The 15512-nt window shown below is 45.7% G+C and overlaps 1 protein-coding gene across 2 annotated transcripts in view; it reads left to right on the plus strand.

Moving 5' to 3' along the window:
* Positions 1-15512, plus strand: part of LOC115271075 (uncharacterized) — a 318130-nt gene that overhangs the window by 23991 nt on the left and 278627 nt on the right. For both annotated transcript variants that reach the window (XM_062842141.1, XM_062842142.1), the window contains exon 2: positions 11079-12976. In XM_062842141.1, coding sequence (XP_062698125.1) covers positions 11731-12976 — 1246 coding nt within the window. In that variant the 5' untranslated portion in view covers positions 11079-11730. The remainder of the gene's footprint in view (positions 1-11078; positions 12977-15512) is intronic.

Genomic DNA, 15512 nt, shown 5'->3' on the forward strand with positions numbered 1-15512 from the left:
GTGGCGGCGGTGGCGTTTATTTCGCGAATTGGATTAAGAAGCGTGATGATGATTAGGTAGTTTGTGTTTCTGCTGCTCTGCTTGCTTGTGGCGCTATTTCGCCGACGCACGTCAACTGTATTCATAAGTTTGGGGCGACCACGACGAGCAGTGATGACTTTTATGGACGATTTAATCAATAGAAACCATTTACCGCTTTTGTCTAAGTCCGTAGTCCAGATTGTGGTGCGGTGGTTGCCGTCTTGGGTGGCTATGGTTCGGCTATTTTTTTTTTGTGGGTATGGATCGAATTTCTCTGAACTGGTTTTGTTTTGGATGGTTGAAAGTCGCTGGTTGCACTCTTAGGCATAACTTGCAATAAGATTGGTATATTAATGAAACTAAACTTTAAAACAGATGAATCATTCACCATTTATGAACACTTTCGTGATTATCTCAGTTTGCAGTTTATAAAATTCCGTTACTTAACGAACTCATATGATATTCTGTTTAGCTACAATTCGTCATTGCTAAGTCCAAAATATCCAAATCGATGTTTCTCCTGTGGCAAACCACTATGATGAGTAAAATTCAACAGAAAAACTTTGCGTGATTTTTGTGATACAATTAAAGATCAGCAGGCATAGCGTCGCTCATGAGTACAACTCAGTGTGGCGGATTTCAAGATTTTACGACCCTTGCTTGCCACGTGCCTTTACTAATCTCAGCGCGAACTTGGACCAATGCCAGCTCAAATCGTTATGAAACAATTCAACAAATAAGAGAGTTTCTCTCTTACCCACCGACATCTGAATCATATTTCATGAGCCGGAGATTTTGTGATTACAAAACATTCCAAGTAGCAAAAATTTATAGCGTTTCCATATAATCTTCTAAATTATTTCCGAGCTGGTGTGGCTGAATCGTTTATCTCACACGCGCCAATTAACACACGCTCTGCACTGCTCTACACTTCATTAGCAAGTGTTGCCTTCCTTCTGATAGATGAATATTGGTGTCAGAGTTTTCTGTGTTGTGAGATAAACATTTTCGAAACATCATATCGTTCGGAAAGGTTATCCATTTTATTTGAACACAACAGTGGTTCTGGGATAAGTGAGATTGAATGGGACTTTACTGTACCTTTTTACATTTTCGTTAAACAATTTTCTTCTGGTAACTATAACACACTTACCTCAATGTGAATATCGAATTCTAATGAAGTGACAAATACTTCGGACGCAACAAAAACACCAAAAACGAACCATGTTTGCGCAAATCTGCCGATCACGACTTGAACTTGATCGTGTTCTGAAATGTTACCTCACGAAAACAATAAAACAACCTCGGAGTTCAACAAAATACCTTGCATTGGCGATGCATTGCAGCTGAGCTGACACGACCAACCGTGCCGGGACCGCCGGGACAAACTCAACTGGATAATGACCGACTGGAACTGAACTGGCAGCTTGGCGCAATCAACGCGAAAAGGTGCGTGCGTGTGCGCGTCCAAAGTACTGATGGGTGTGATTTAACACGCGAAAAGAATTCCATTGACCGCCCCACCAGCCAAAGCCAAAATCTGCACGGCTTTGGATCTTTTCGGGGGGATGATGTCAAGTTGAGATGGGCCGCGAAACATGCGTGACTTCCATCTTCGGTGGAGGGACCTCCTCAGCCTCACCATGCTACATATGTCGTGTCGATGCCATCAGGTTCCCGCCAGGGGAAAGTTTAATTGAAAAATCGGTGCAGATGCTTCATTAGCGTTATTAAGTTGTCTTGGCGGAATGTAAAAAGATGGCAAATTCTCGGTGATGCGCCGTAAATCATGACCGGGGATGAACTGCGCTGAGGGATGCGCTGATCGTAAGGTCGAAGTTGCGTTGGCAAGGTTGGCGGTCCCGGTCTTTTTATACTTTTCGTAAATGAATTCTCTGCCCAAAGTGCTGATTATTTGGGCTAAATGCGTGTCGTTTTGTGTTGGCGCTTGACCGGGTGATGGGCGTTTTGCTGCAAAAGGAGCTTTTACTGGAAGGGATGCAGATGAGCGTTATACACATCTTGCGTGTTCTCGATGCGCTAGTGGAAAAGTACTGTCCAAGTATTAGAAACAATCAGATGGTCTGGTGTTCTGTTCAGTTTAAGCAAACCATAGAAGCAGGGGCAGCAGGGACGAAAGTCCTGGGGCCTAACGCACCCCCTCCCCCTTCCTTGCGAGTCAGCCGCGTAGTGTCCGGCTTAGAATAGGACTACTAACCCCAATTCAAGCTGTCAAGCGACCCGTGCTGAGGAATGAGTGATCGAGGGGGTGAAAAAGATGCTCGATCTTTAACGGAGCCTGTGGGGTACCTGGGTACCCCCCACAGTAAGCTGTCCCTTACCGCGTTAATGCAGGGCTCTGGCGTGGTGGACATTCTTTCCCGTGCTACTCGTGGGATTTAATCATGAAGTCAAATAAACAAAATCAATATCTAGGTGGAAATAGTGGTGGGATCAACCCCTTCGCAAGAAGCGGGTTGATGAGATCTCCGACAAAGAGAAGTGAGGAGATAGGCGCTGGGAATTGCGTACGCAGCTCAAGCGTGGGTGCTCCAATCCACTTCCCGGCAAGCCAGCCGGTGGAGGTTATGGACGGAGCGTGGTTGTTGAGGACCGTCAACCAAGGAACCAAAGCACGGTCCGCAATAGAGGTGGCTGAGCAGCAGCTTGACAAAATCATCGACTTTGCGTCCACTAAGTCGAACATGAGCAAGGACCTGAAAACGGCCTTGCTTCGACTTAGGGTGTCAATCGACGATGCCAAGCAGGAGCACGTGGCACTAGCGTTGCTGACTGCTGCAGCAGTGGAGCCTGCAATTGAGAAAGTGCCGAAGTTTACCCAAACGGAGGCCTGCTCCTTCGCAGGAAGTCCGAATAAGGCGGAAGCGACTGCTCGCGATAAACGGGGCAAGCAATCGCAGAAGCAGGCGAGGCAACCGTCAGGCGAGGAGCTGGTGGTGCCCGCAAGGCCAGGCGAATCATTACCCCGAAAGTCGGTAATAATGCCGGAAGGTCGGACCCCAGCCAGGGTTCCCGGAAAGCTGGGAAGGGTGGGCCTGAAAAGGCTGGCCCGTCCCGGAACGATGGGAACAAGGCGTTGCGACCGCTGGTGGGCCCTCAACAGCCACAGAACAGGGCGATCCAAGGGGAGGATCCCCCTTGGACGAAGGTAGAGCGGAAGAGGAAGAAGAAGGCGAATCCGCAGGTAGTAGCGCAGGACGCCAAGCCAAGGCGTAGGAGGGCAGGTGCCAAGCGCGAGAAAGGCGACGCGATCGTCATCAAGACGGAACAGTTCAAGTACTCGGACGTCTTGAAGACGATGCGAAGCGACGCCAAGCTTGAGGGTCTTGGAGCCGAGTTACGCAGTATTAGACGTACTCGTACGGGCGAGATGATCCTGGAGCTGAAGCGTCAGAAGGAGCACAAGGGCGCCGCCTATAAGAGGCTGGCAGAAGAGGTCCTTGGTGAGGGTGTGCAGGTGAGGGCTCTGACACATGAGGCGACTCTAAAGGTCAAGGATATTGATGAGATCACCGAAGTGGAAGAGCTCGTCACGGCACTGCGGCAACAGTGCGATGTGCAGGTGGCCGCCGCAGCCGTTAAGCTACGGAGAGGGCCAGCAGGGACACAGATAGCTTTGGTTTAGCTACCTGTGGCGGATGTTAAAAAGTCCGTTAAAGTAGGGAGCATAAAGGTGGGTTGGTCTGTATGTCACCTGACATTCCACGAGCCACCAGAGGTCAGGTGTCTGGAACCAGGACACAAGTCGTGGGACTGCAAAGGCCCCGACAGGCGCAAACTGTGCAGGCGATGCGACGCCGAAAGTCATAAGGCACAAGGCTGCACGAGTCCACCCATTTGTCTGATTTGTACCGTGAAATCCGTGAACAACAGGCACCTCACGGGTGCCCAAGGTGCCCGGCCTTCAAGAAAGCCGCAGTAAACAAATCACAGTACAGGTAACGCAGCTGAACCCTGAACCACTGTGTCCCAGCTTAGCAACTGCTTTGTCAGGCAGTTTCTGAGTGGGAGACGGATATCGCCATCATAGCGGACCCATACCGAGTACCCGCCGGCAACGACAACTGGGTCGCGGATGGGTCCAGAAAAATGGCGGCGACAAGGACGACGGGTAAATACCCCGTCCAGGAGTTGGTGTCTACTGCCTCTGAGGGCTTCATGGTCGTCTAAGTAAACGGGGACTTCTTCTGCCGCTGTTATGCGCCTCCGCGGTGGCCGATCGAGCAGTTCACGCAAATGTTGGACCGCTTAACGACCGTGCTAACAGGGCGAAGGCCGGTGGTAATAGCGGGTGCCTTTAATGCCTGGGCCGTGGAATGGGGAAGCCGTTTCACGAACCAGCGGGGTCAGATCCTGCTAGAAACACTGGCCATCTTAGATGTCGACTTGGCTAATGTCGGTACCAAGAGTACGAAACGGAGCGGAGTCAATTATTGACGTGACCTTTTGTAGTCGTGGCCTAACAAGTAGTTAGAACTGGAGAGTAGATGATGGCTACACTCACAGCGACCACCTGGCGGTTCGCTACAGTATCGACTACAACAACAGCAGACAGCGGATAGAAGAAGAGGCGGCTAGGCCAAGGCCAAGCCCTCGTAGGTGGAAGACATCTTACTTCGACGAAGGGGTATTTAGGGAGGCGCTCCGCCGTGAGCGAAACTTAATCGGTTTAGACGGCGACGAGCTGGTAGCGGTGCTCTCATGTGCGTGTGATGCGACCATGCCTAGGCGAGTCCACCCTAGAAATGGGAGGCCTCCAGCTTACTGGTGGACCGACGCGATTGCGGACCTGCGCCGCGCCTGCCTACGGGCTAGGCGGCGGATGCAGCGAGCACGATCAGAAGAAGAGCGAAACGAACGGCGGATGGTGTTCGCCGCTGCAAAAGCCGCGCTTAAGACCGAGATAAGAGCAAGCAAAAAGGCCTGCTTTGAGGGTCTCTGTCAGAGTGCCAATACGAACCCGTGGAGTGACGCCTACAGGATCGTTATGGTCAAGACGAGAGGTGTGATGGCTCCTACAGAGCAATTCCAGAGATGTTGGAGGGGATCATCGGAGGACTTTTTCCGCGTCATGATCCTAGTCCTTAGCCTCCTTTCGTAGGACAGCCGGGGACTGGGGCTGGCGATGAGGAGAGGGTCACCGATGTGGAACTTGCGGGGATAGCTAAGTCCCTTAGCGTAGGTAAGGCCCCAGGTCCGGACGGAGTGCCGAACCTGGCCTTAAAAGTAGCTATTGCAGAGGCTCCCGAGATGTTCAGGTCTGCTATGCAGAAATGCCTGGACGAGGGAGTTTTCCCAGAAGTATGGAAAAGGCAGAGCCTGGTTCTATTGCCAAAGGCGGGGAAATCACCCGGAGACCCGTCGGCATATAGACCAATATGCTTGATTGACACGGCGGGGAAGGTGCTCTAAAAGATCATCCTCAATAGAATGTTGCGGTTCACCGAGGGCGAAAATGGTCTTTAGAGTAACCAGTACGGCTTCCGGAAGGGGAAGTCCACCGTAGACGTTATCTTGTCGGTTACAAAAACCGCCGAGAAAGCACTCGAGCCTAAGAGGAGGGGAATTCGCTTCTGCGCGGTAGTGACTCTGGATGTGAGGAATTCTACGGAGTCATGTCAGTCGATCCTGAGCGACCATTTCAAAAATATCTGAAACTTTGCACAGTTTTTCAATTTCATATAAATCGCCATTTTTTTATATTAAACCTTCATATTCACTCACGACTAACTTTTCAAAAGGGTGTATGCGAAAATAGTTCTAAAATATTCTAAAAGCTGTACAGCAAAAACGGATTGTTCGATTGTTATAAATTTTTCAGCAAAGTTAGATAACTAAATGTTGATTCCTTAGAAAATATACACTGTAAAAAATTTCTTTTTCTACTTTGAAAAAATATGATATTTGTCACAAAAACTCAAATATCTCAGAACCCTATCTTTTTACCAACTTCAATTTTTTAGGGGAAATGGCCCATTATATCAGCTATCTACCATAAAATTTTGGTGATGGTAAACTGATAAACAAAAAAGTTATGACATTTCAAACATTTCACAATTTTTACATTTAGTAACAAAAAAAAAAATTTTTCTGTGTAAATTATTTCGAGAATTATATTTTGATGCTGATTTTATTGTAAAGGCTACCGCCTGAATTAAACAAGTTGTTTTCATGATACTTTAGTTTGATTATTCGTAATTACTATAGTATCTATTTGAAACTTAGACGCGATCCAGTGTTGTGATCAAAAATATTGAGATTGTCATACTTTTTATTGTACGTGACTGGTGAAAAAATCCCTTGATAGTGTTGAAAAGCTGTTGATTATAAGAAAAATGGAATTGAATTTATTTTTAAGACAAAAGCTGTATAATAAAAGTTTTTTTATACGCGTATACGTCTAGTTTATCCGCAAAAAAAATCCCTCTTAGAGAACAGACTTTATGATCGGAAGAATGCGAGTAACTTCAACAACAACAAATGCATAAGAGGTACATACCACAGACAAACAGACGAAACGCCTAGAACAATTTTAGTGAAAATTCATCGCCCAGTTCACACTATCACCACCTGGTGGAAATGTTTCACGAAACACTGCGTTGTGCAATATCGTCATCAGAAGGCGCTAGTGTGAAACGTCAAACGCAAAGAAAAACGATGGGCGCTCTTCTTGTTATGAAAGCCACAACCAAGATTCAAAATGATCGTTGAAGGCGTGGTCAATGAAAATTTCGCCAGTGTTACGTTTGTTTGTCTGTATACATACCTGACAATGCTCACGAAAAAAACAAAAAAATACTACCGCTATGAATATTAAAAATTGTATAGTATTTTTTTTCTTCAGCCACCAACACCAAACAAGTAAGTTAGAATTAATAAGTGATTTTGTTTATTATAATCTAACGAACAAGATGAACAGTCGCTTTCTCAAAGGTCTTCAACTCAACGCTCTCTTGTAGACCGTTTGATGAAAAAAAATGTTCAAAAGAGTTACGAAATCTCACCGAAAGCACCATAGATAAACTGAAAGAGACTGGTTATGCCCAAATGTCCACATTGTGTACAAAATTACGCATTTGCACGTCCTGCCGTCTAGAATTTGACAAACGAGCCATCTGTATATCATCGGTAAAGCAGGGCGCAGGAAGTTCGAAAACGACAACAACTGAGAAATTGCCATCAGCGACATCTGTTTAAACAATTTAATTACGCCCCTTTTCAAAAATGCCCTGTAATATTCTTCAACATCTATACCCATTTCAATATTTTTAACGTTGCAAAACACGCTTTCAACATTCATCTTGAAGAAGAGGGAAAACACTTGTCCTCAAATGTAACAGCAAATTAATGAATAAACGACTAATGCGCGGAGGGCGTGATAAAATCGGAACATTACGGTACATAGTATATTATATTATATGTATATATAATATGTAATAAAAACAACTTGTTTTACTCACGCAAGGCCATTAACAATAAAATCAGCATCAAACTTCAATTTCCGGCCGAAATAATTTACACTAAAAAAAATTATTACTAAATGTGAAAATTGTGAAATGTTTGAATTGTCATAACTTTTTTGTTTATTTTCATGGTAGATTGCTAATACAATGGACCGTTTTCTCTAAAAAATTACGTTGGTAAAAAGATAGGGTTTTGAGATATTTGAGTTTTTGTGACAAAAATGATATTTTTTAATGTTAAAAAAGATTTTTTTCACAGTGTATATTTTCTTAGGAATCACCATTTAGTTATCTAACTTTGCTGAACAATAAAATCAGCATCAAATCGCGATTCCCGGCCGAAATAATTTACACAGAAAAATTTTTTTTACTAAATGTAAAAATTGTGAAATTTTTGAAATGTTATAACCTTTTTGTTTATTAGTTTACCATCACCAAATTTTTATGGTAGATTGCTAATACAATGGACCGTTTTCCCTAAAAAATTCAAGTTGGTTAAAAGATAGGGTTTTGAGATATTTGAGTTTTTGTGACAAAAATGATGTTTTTCAATGATAAAATAGATTTTTTTTCACAGTGTATATTTTCTTAGAAATCACCATTTAGCTATCTAACTTTGCTGAAAAATTCATAACAATCGAACAATCCGTTTTTGCTGTGCATATTTTTGAATATTTTTGAACCATTTTCACATACACCCTTTTGAAAAGTAAGTCGTGGCTCTAAATAAAAATTTGATATCGAAAAATGGCGATTTAGATGGAACTGAAAAACTGTGCAAAGTTTCAGTTCAATAGAAAATCATGAATTAAAAATTTTCCTTAATTTTGATGCTGTTGCTTGGAATCGCTCATGTAAGGAATGCGTTTAATAGCCCCAGCTGGTCTGCTATTGCCGATGCGCTCTTGCGTCTGGGGATACCGGAGTACCTGTACAAGATTCTCGGAAGTTACTTTCAGAATCGTGTACTAGTCTACGACACGGAGGTGGGTCGGAAGTGCTTTCACATAACCTCAGGAGTCCCGCAAGGATCCATCAAGGATCCGGTGTTATGGAATGTCATGTCATGACGAGGTGTTGAGATTAAAGTACCCAGTGGGAGTGGAGATTGTCGGATTTGCCGACGACATTACGCTCGAAGTCTACGGTGAAACGATCGAGGAGGTGAAGTTGACTACCGACCACTCGATCAAGGTTGTGGAGGCGTGGATGCGGTCCAGGAAACTGGAGCTGGCTCACCACAAGACAGAGGTGACGGTTGTTAACAACCGGAAGTCGGAGCAGCAGACGGAGATCAGTGTAGGAGAGTGCACTATCCTGTCAAAGCGCTCCGTCGAACACTTGGGCGTGATGATCGACAATAAGCTTACCTTCGGTAGCCACGTCGATTATGCCTGTAAAAGAGCCTCCACAGCTATTGCGGCACTGTCCCGGATGATGTCCAATAGCTCTGCGGTGTACGCCAGTAAGCGCAAGCTTCTGGCTAGTGTTGCTACGTCCATACTTAGGTATGGCGGCCCGGCGTGGGGCACCGCGCTTAGTACTAAATGCTACCGACGGAAGCTGGAAAGTACTTACTAGACTGGGTCAACAAAGTCGATTTTTTGGAACAAAGCTTTTTCGATTCATTTTAGCGTCCAAAGCAACTGTGCAAAATTTGGGAGCGATTGGTTGCTTCCCCGTATTCCGCTTTGTGATTGAAATTTGTATGGAATTTAGTATGGGAAAACGTGCTTTTTTGCATTTTTCTCATAAATTGAAATTTTTCGTCTAAAACGATCTAACCATTGACGTTAAAGTATAGCCTAGGATATGCCGAGAAACTTTGCCGAAGACCGCAAAGTGATCCGACACTTGTGAAAAAAGTTATAACGTACAGATTGCCCAGTGGTGCTTAACATTTAACATGTAAAGGAATAACATCAATAATAAAATCTCAATTTTTGGCCTAAGTTACCAGGCGAATAACTTTTTTCACAAGCATCGGATCACTTTGCGGTCTTCGACAAAGTTTTTAGGCATATCCTAGGCTATACTTTTACGTCATCAGTTACATGGTATTAGACAAAATAATTCAATTTATGAGTAAAATGCAAAAAAGTACGTTTTCCCATACTAACTTCCATACAAATTTCAATCACAATGCGGAATACGGGGACGTAACCAATCACTCCCAAATTTTGCACAGTTGTTTTGGACGCTAATATAGGTTGAAAAAGCTTTGTTCCGGGTTGATTCGATCCAATTTAAAGTTTCTCCATACAACGTTGACCCACTCTAGTACTTACAGGCTTATGTGCCTGAGGGTTGCTAGCGCGTACCGTACCGTGTCACACGATGCACTCTGTGTTATCACTGGTATGATGCCAATCGATATCCTTATCGGGGAGGACATGGAGTGCTTCGAAATGCGCGACACAAGAGGCATACGCAGGACTGCCAGGTTGGCCTCTATGGTCAAATGGCAGCGCGCTTGGGACAGTTCCACCAAAGGAAGGTGGACGCGCAGGTTGATCCTGAGGGTGGATAGTTGGGTTAACAGGCGCCATAGGGAAGTAACAATCCACCTGACTCAGTTCCTTCGGGCCATGGTTGCTTCCGGCAGTATCTACACCAATTTGGTCATGTGGATCCTCCCGAATGTGCGGTTTGAGCTGATCTAGAGGAAACGGCGGTACATGTTTTGAACGTGTGCCAGCGTTTTCACACAATACGTGACCACATGCTTGCCACATGCGGGATGGACAGAACTCCGGGCAATCTTGTCCACAGGATGTGTAATGACGAATTTGGTTGAAATGCCGTTTCTTCGGCTATCACCTTCATCGTTTTGGAGCTGCAGTGGAGGTGGAGCGTGGACATGGACAATGGCTAGTGCAGACGCTATATAAGAGATGGTCCAGGAGTTCGGAGTCGGCTACGTAGGTCATACCGGTGCACTGCGGTCAAAATCGACCCTTACAACGATAAAGTGGCCGCAGGTAGAACGTCCTGGTAGTGCTGCAGTCGTGGTGTTGGTCTACTGGGTTTGATCCGAGCCCTCATTTGGAAATGGGTCTTCGGTAAGGCAGTGGCGTCTCGTAACCTCACTTTTTACCTGTTCAACGACCCTAAAACTTGAAATTGCGGAGAGTTCAGATTCTAAATAAAATTGAAAATGGATGGAAATGGCTATTCTCGTCATTCTCTACAAGTAACTTGCTAACTTGTTGAGAAAATACAAGAATTTACATTTGTTGAACAGGTAGATTTGAGGTTAGGGAATCGCCACTGCGGTAAGGGCTGGCTCAGGTGGAGGCCGCACTATCAGAAACTCCTTATGGTGCTAGCTGGCGCTACTAAAATTTGTAGAATCAACTGGAGTCCATTGTACATTATCGCTAATCTAATTTGATAATGGTGAACATCAGTTACGAACACCATTGAACGTTGATTGAATCTGAATAATGTTCTAGTAGTTCTTAGAAGGAATTCTAAACTAATTGTATGTCAATCCCCATCCCAAACATAATAACTCATGCCAACAGCAATCTCACTGCTTTTCCCCACTTTTCTCCTTTGATTTATTTCCAGAACCTCGTGCTAGACAGCAGACGACACATCGCATCGGAACGAATTCTCGTTGTTTGAAGTGCCCAACTTAGTGCTGTGAGAGAGTGCCCAACTTTCCTCGCCTCAGATCTTACTTGAACCACGAGGAGAAGCAACTGCAAGGAGCTAGAGAAAAGAGAATAAGAAGAAAAAATCCCAATCTATTTGAAGGAATGTTGTTGCCTCGTGTCAGTGTCAGAAGGTGATGGGCGACCGTGACGACGACGGGAGTGAAAACCCAGGCTGAAGTGTTGCGTTGCTCCCTCGGCGGAATCGGAAGTGTGTACTCAGAATTGGTGTCAGTCGGCTAAAAGCGTCGCGGCGTCGCAGAATATAGTTTGGTTGAGAGTTTTTTTTTTTTTTGTGGAGAGAAGGGTGGGAGTTGGGCGACGACGGGTTGAATATTCTGAGTGAGTGAGAGCCATGGGCGGTCAACGACTGGGGACGTATCTGCCGTACTACCGTAAGCGTGAAAACCAAGTGCTTCCCGATCGACATCAGCAGTCCGGGTTGATGATAACCTGAAGAGGCACCAAGAAGAGGGGGGTGAAATTGGAGTTTAAATTTATTGTTTTGCGGAGAAGACCGACTTGTTAGTTTTCGGGGATAGGCGTCAACAAGTGCCCATTTGTTGATGATCAGTGGAAGACTTCGACGGAGGGCCCTGGCCCTGCTGGGAGCCCTCCTACTGGTCATTCTAATATGGCCTCCGTGCTGTGCGACGATGCCGAAACCACTGCCGGCCGTTCTGCCAACCGTCCCGGAGATCGACCTGCCCTCGGACCCGATACCCGCGGTTTCCATCGCCAGTCCCATCCAGAACCATCAGCAGCAATCGAGTGCCAACAAGAGCCGCAAAGTGAGCGAACTCAGTCGCTTTATGAACGTACTTCTGGTGGGGAACTACGACGACGATCGGGGTGACACCGGCGAAAGTGAACAGCGACGCAGCTCTACGCAAACCGGTGACAGTCGCCGTGTCAGTAGTGCGAGCACAAGCGACGACCAAAACCGAACAACGCTAAATTTACGACGGCCTGAAAATAACACCGCAGGTTATTCAATTGAGCAGTCGATCGATAAAAATAAATCAAATGTACAACAAACCGCAGACTATGTAGCTGCCGTGCGCCCAATACAGTTAGATAACACAGACCACGACAATCCGACCACTGCATCTGGGATGCTCGACACTAAACCTTATCACACCAGCCAGATAACGCACAACCCTACCATTTACAGCATTCTGTTCCGCAGAACAGCTCCCCCGCTAGCATCGTCATCACCGCCGGTGGCGTCAGCAGTTCCCCAAGTTCGCAGCGTCGTCCCCACCAGTGAACCTGCGGTGCGTAGTCAAAACGAGGTCATCGACCGCGGCAGCGGCGACGACGACCCAAACGCCGTCAATCAATCAGTATTCAATCCCACCGATGCTGCTGCTGCTGCTGATGCGTTCATCTCCGACATCTCGGCCGAAGTGGATGACGACCACCGAAGCCGATCGCCGTCGTGGCCAGTTCTGTCGAGGGTCGGCCGGAGTGCCGGCCCCCCGCCCCATCCGCACCGGCATCAGCACTATCTCTCAGGTAATGGAACCCTAATGGCACCCGGTCGGGGTCGAGGGGCAGCGGCGGCAGGACGACACCTTCATCATCACCAGCCACATCAGACTCAGCATCGGAATGGGACGGGTGGCATTGGTGGCGGCGGTGGAACAACCGGTGGTGATTCGTCCAATCTAGAGCGCAACGAACGATCGGCGAATCTGTCGCACATTACCGGCGCGAACCGCAAGATTCAGCTGTACATCAAGAACCGATACCTGCAGCTGCTAGCCGACGGGACCGTCAATGGGACGCACGACGATCAGAGCGATTTCAGTAAGTAGAACCGATTTGTTTTTGAACGCTTTTAGAATTTGTTATGACTGAGACGGGATCGATCTATAACATAAAGGGGATGAGGCTGAAACTGGTCCTACATAAACTGAAGATGAATCTCGAATGCTTTTTTCTAATAAATATCGGTTTTGCATGGTTTCGAGGGAATAGTTTTAACTTATGTATATCAATTTTATGAAATGAAAACATTTTTTTAAAAGACGATTTGAGGCTTACAGAAGTATCAGCACCATTGGTTCATTCTCTTCCGAATAAATTCATTCTCTCTAACCTGAGACCACACATCATCACCAATAAGGAAAAATTAGCATAGCCCTGTCATGACCGCCAGCAAACGTGATGACTTGATTTTCCAGACATCAGCAACCGCATGGGACAATCTTGACTGGCCGGCTCATTTTTCAAGCCGCTGCTGGACCACCACACCATTTATTCCGTATGTAGATATGAGAATGTGGCGCGTGTGGCCCTCCGATCTCTCGGGGTCCGCTAATCTCGGGAACAATTTATTCCACCCCTCGAAATTCCTACCGTGGCGGTTGTCACTTCATGAACACAGACACCAGCATTATTGCCAAAGCCCCAACACGAGGTCGACGAGGAGATACCAGCAGCATGCAGCTCTCCAACTCAACGCAGTTAGAGAGTGCGCTTTGAAATCTGGTTTACACCTCCTCCGGTAACCTGACGACGACGATGCGATAAATGTTCGCCCGAGCGATAGTGATAAGCCGTTACCTGCGCGTTTCTCGCCACAACCCTATAATTAGGCTGTGGACCACGAACGAATTTTTGATCGGTTATGAAATCTCACGTCATCCAGAGGAATCACACACTGCTGCTTACCATCATCGCATCGTATCGTGATGGAACCTGTTTGCTGCGAGTTGTAGAATTTCGACGGACGACGCTGCAAATTGAAAGCGATAGTGATTTGTCCGCCTTCAATAAATCACTCCTCAGGTCCAGACGGATGCGCGCGGAGATGACCGAAAAGGAACTTTGTTAGGTGATTTCCTAAAATTATTGATCGGTTTCCACCCAAGGTTTCCACCCATTTAAGGGTTTCCTTCTCATATTCCTATTTGTATATCTTGGTATACTGTTACCTTATTGTTCTATTTTTAAAAACTCATACCTTCCTATCATGCTATTTTCCAGGACTATCTGTGTTCCTATTTTACTATTTTACTATCTTGCAGCCCTTTTATTTTCTTGTGTGTTTTTTTTTATATATGTTATAATATCTTCATATATTTATGCATTACTATCTTGTTATCCTTTTATGGTCATATTGTTTTGTCTCACTACCTTCTTATCATTCAATTGTTCTATCATTCACTGCGCCTTTTACTATGTTCTTAACGGTTTTTAATGGTGGTTTCAGGTAGATTTTAGGAGGGTTTTATATAGATTTCGGGAATGTTTTAAGGGTGCTCAAGGGTTTTCAATGAAGTGTCAAGCAGTTTCACTAAGGTTTCCTTTGGGTTTTCACAGCGGCTTGGTAGACTTTACGGATTTCGGTGAATTTTAGAGGGTCTAAAAGATTTTAAGAAATTTTAGGAGTCTTTTATGAGAGCTTTAAAAAGGTTTAAGGGTGTCTCGGAGGTTTCAGGATGGTTGCAGTGATGAAGGGACTTCTTTGCAGTTTAAGGGGCTTTAGGTCTCAGGATGTTTTAGAGGAGGCCTTCGGGAGACTACGTCCGGATCAATAACCACTCGTACCATTGCTCCCCAAAACCCCCCTCTGAATATTCCATGAAGCCGCCATGAAACCATCTCGTGAATCCCCGGCTACTCACTGAAGTTAGGGGTTTCAGGGTGGTCTCAGAGGTTTCAGTAGGGCTTCAGGATACGTGGCTCAGAACAGGGTGTTTAAAATGAGTTTTAGGAAGGCTCAAGACAGACGGGTTGGTCTCATATAGAGCTTGCGTTTCAGGGTAATTTACTCTCAAAATTCCTACAAGAAATCCTCCTGGGATGTCTCCAAGAAATTCTTCAGGGATTCGTCCTGGGATTTCTTCAGGAATTCTTTTCGAGCATTCTTCAATAAGTTCACTCGAGAGTACCTGCAGGCATTTCTACCGGGATCTCTTCAATGATTTTTCTTGGTACTCCTGCAGGAATTTCTTCCGACATTCTTTTAAGAAGTCTTCTTTGAATTCATCAAAACGTCCTTTCTGGATTCATCCAGATATTTCAGGGACTCCTTCAGGGATTCTTCCTAGGATTTCTCCAGAGATTCTCACTGGAATTTCTCCTAGGATTTATTCCGGATTCCTTCTGGAGAATTCTCCCAGGCTTGCTGTGAAAATTCCCTTGGGATTTTTCTAGGGATTCATCCAGGCATTTCTCCTGAGATTCCTCCCAGGATTTATCCAGGGATTCCTTCAAGAATTTTGCATAGGATTTCTTCCCTAATTCCTCTGAGGAGTCTTCCCGGGATTCCTCTCGGTCTCCAGGAATTTCCGCAGTATTTCTCCAGGGATCACTGTCAAAAATTCTTTGGGGATTC

Source organism: Aedes albopictus, chromosome 3 (genome assembly GCF_035046485.1).
Source record: "Aedes albopictus strain Foshan chromosome 3, AalbF5, whole genome shotgun sequence".
Lineage (NCBI taxonomy): Eukaryota > Metazoa > Arthropoda > Insecta > Diptera > Culicidae > Aedes > Aedes albopictus.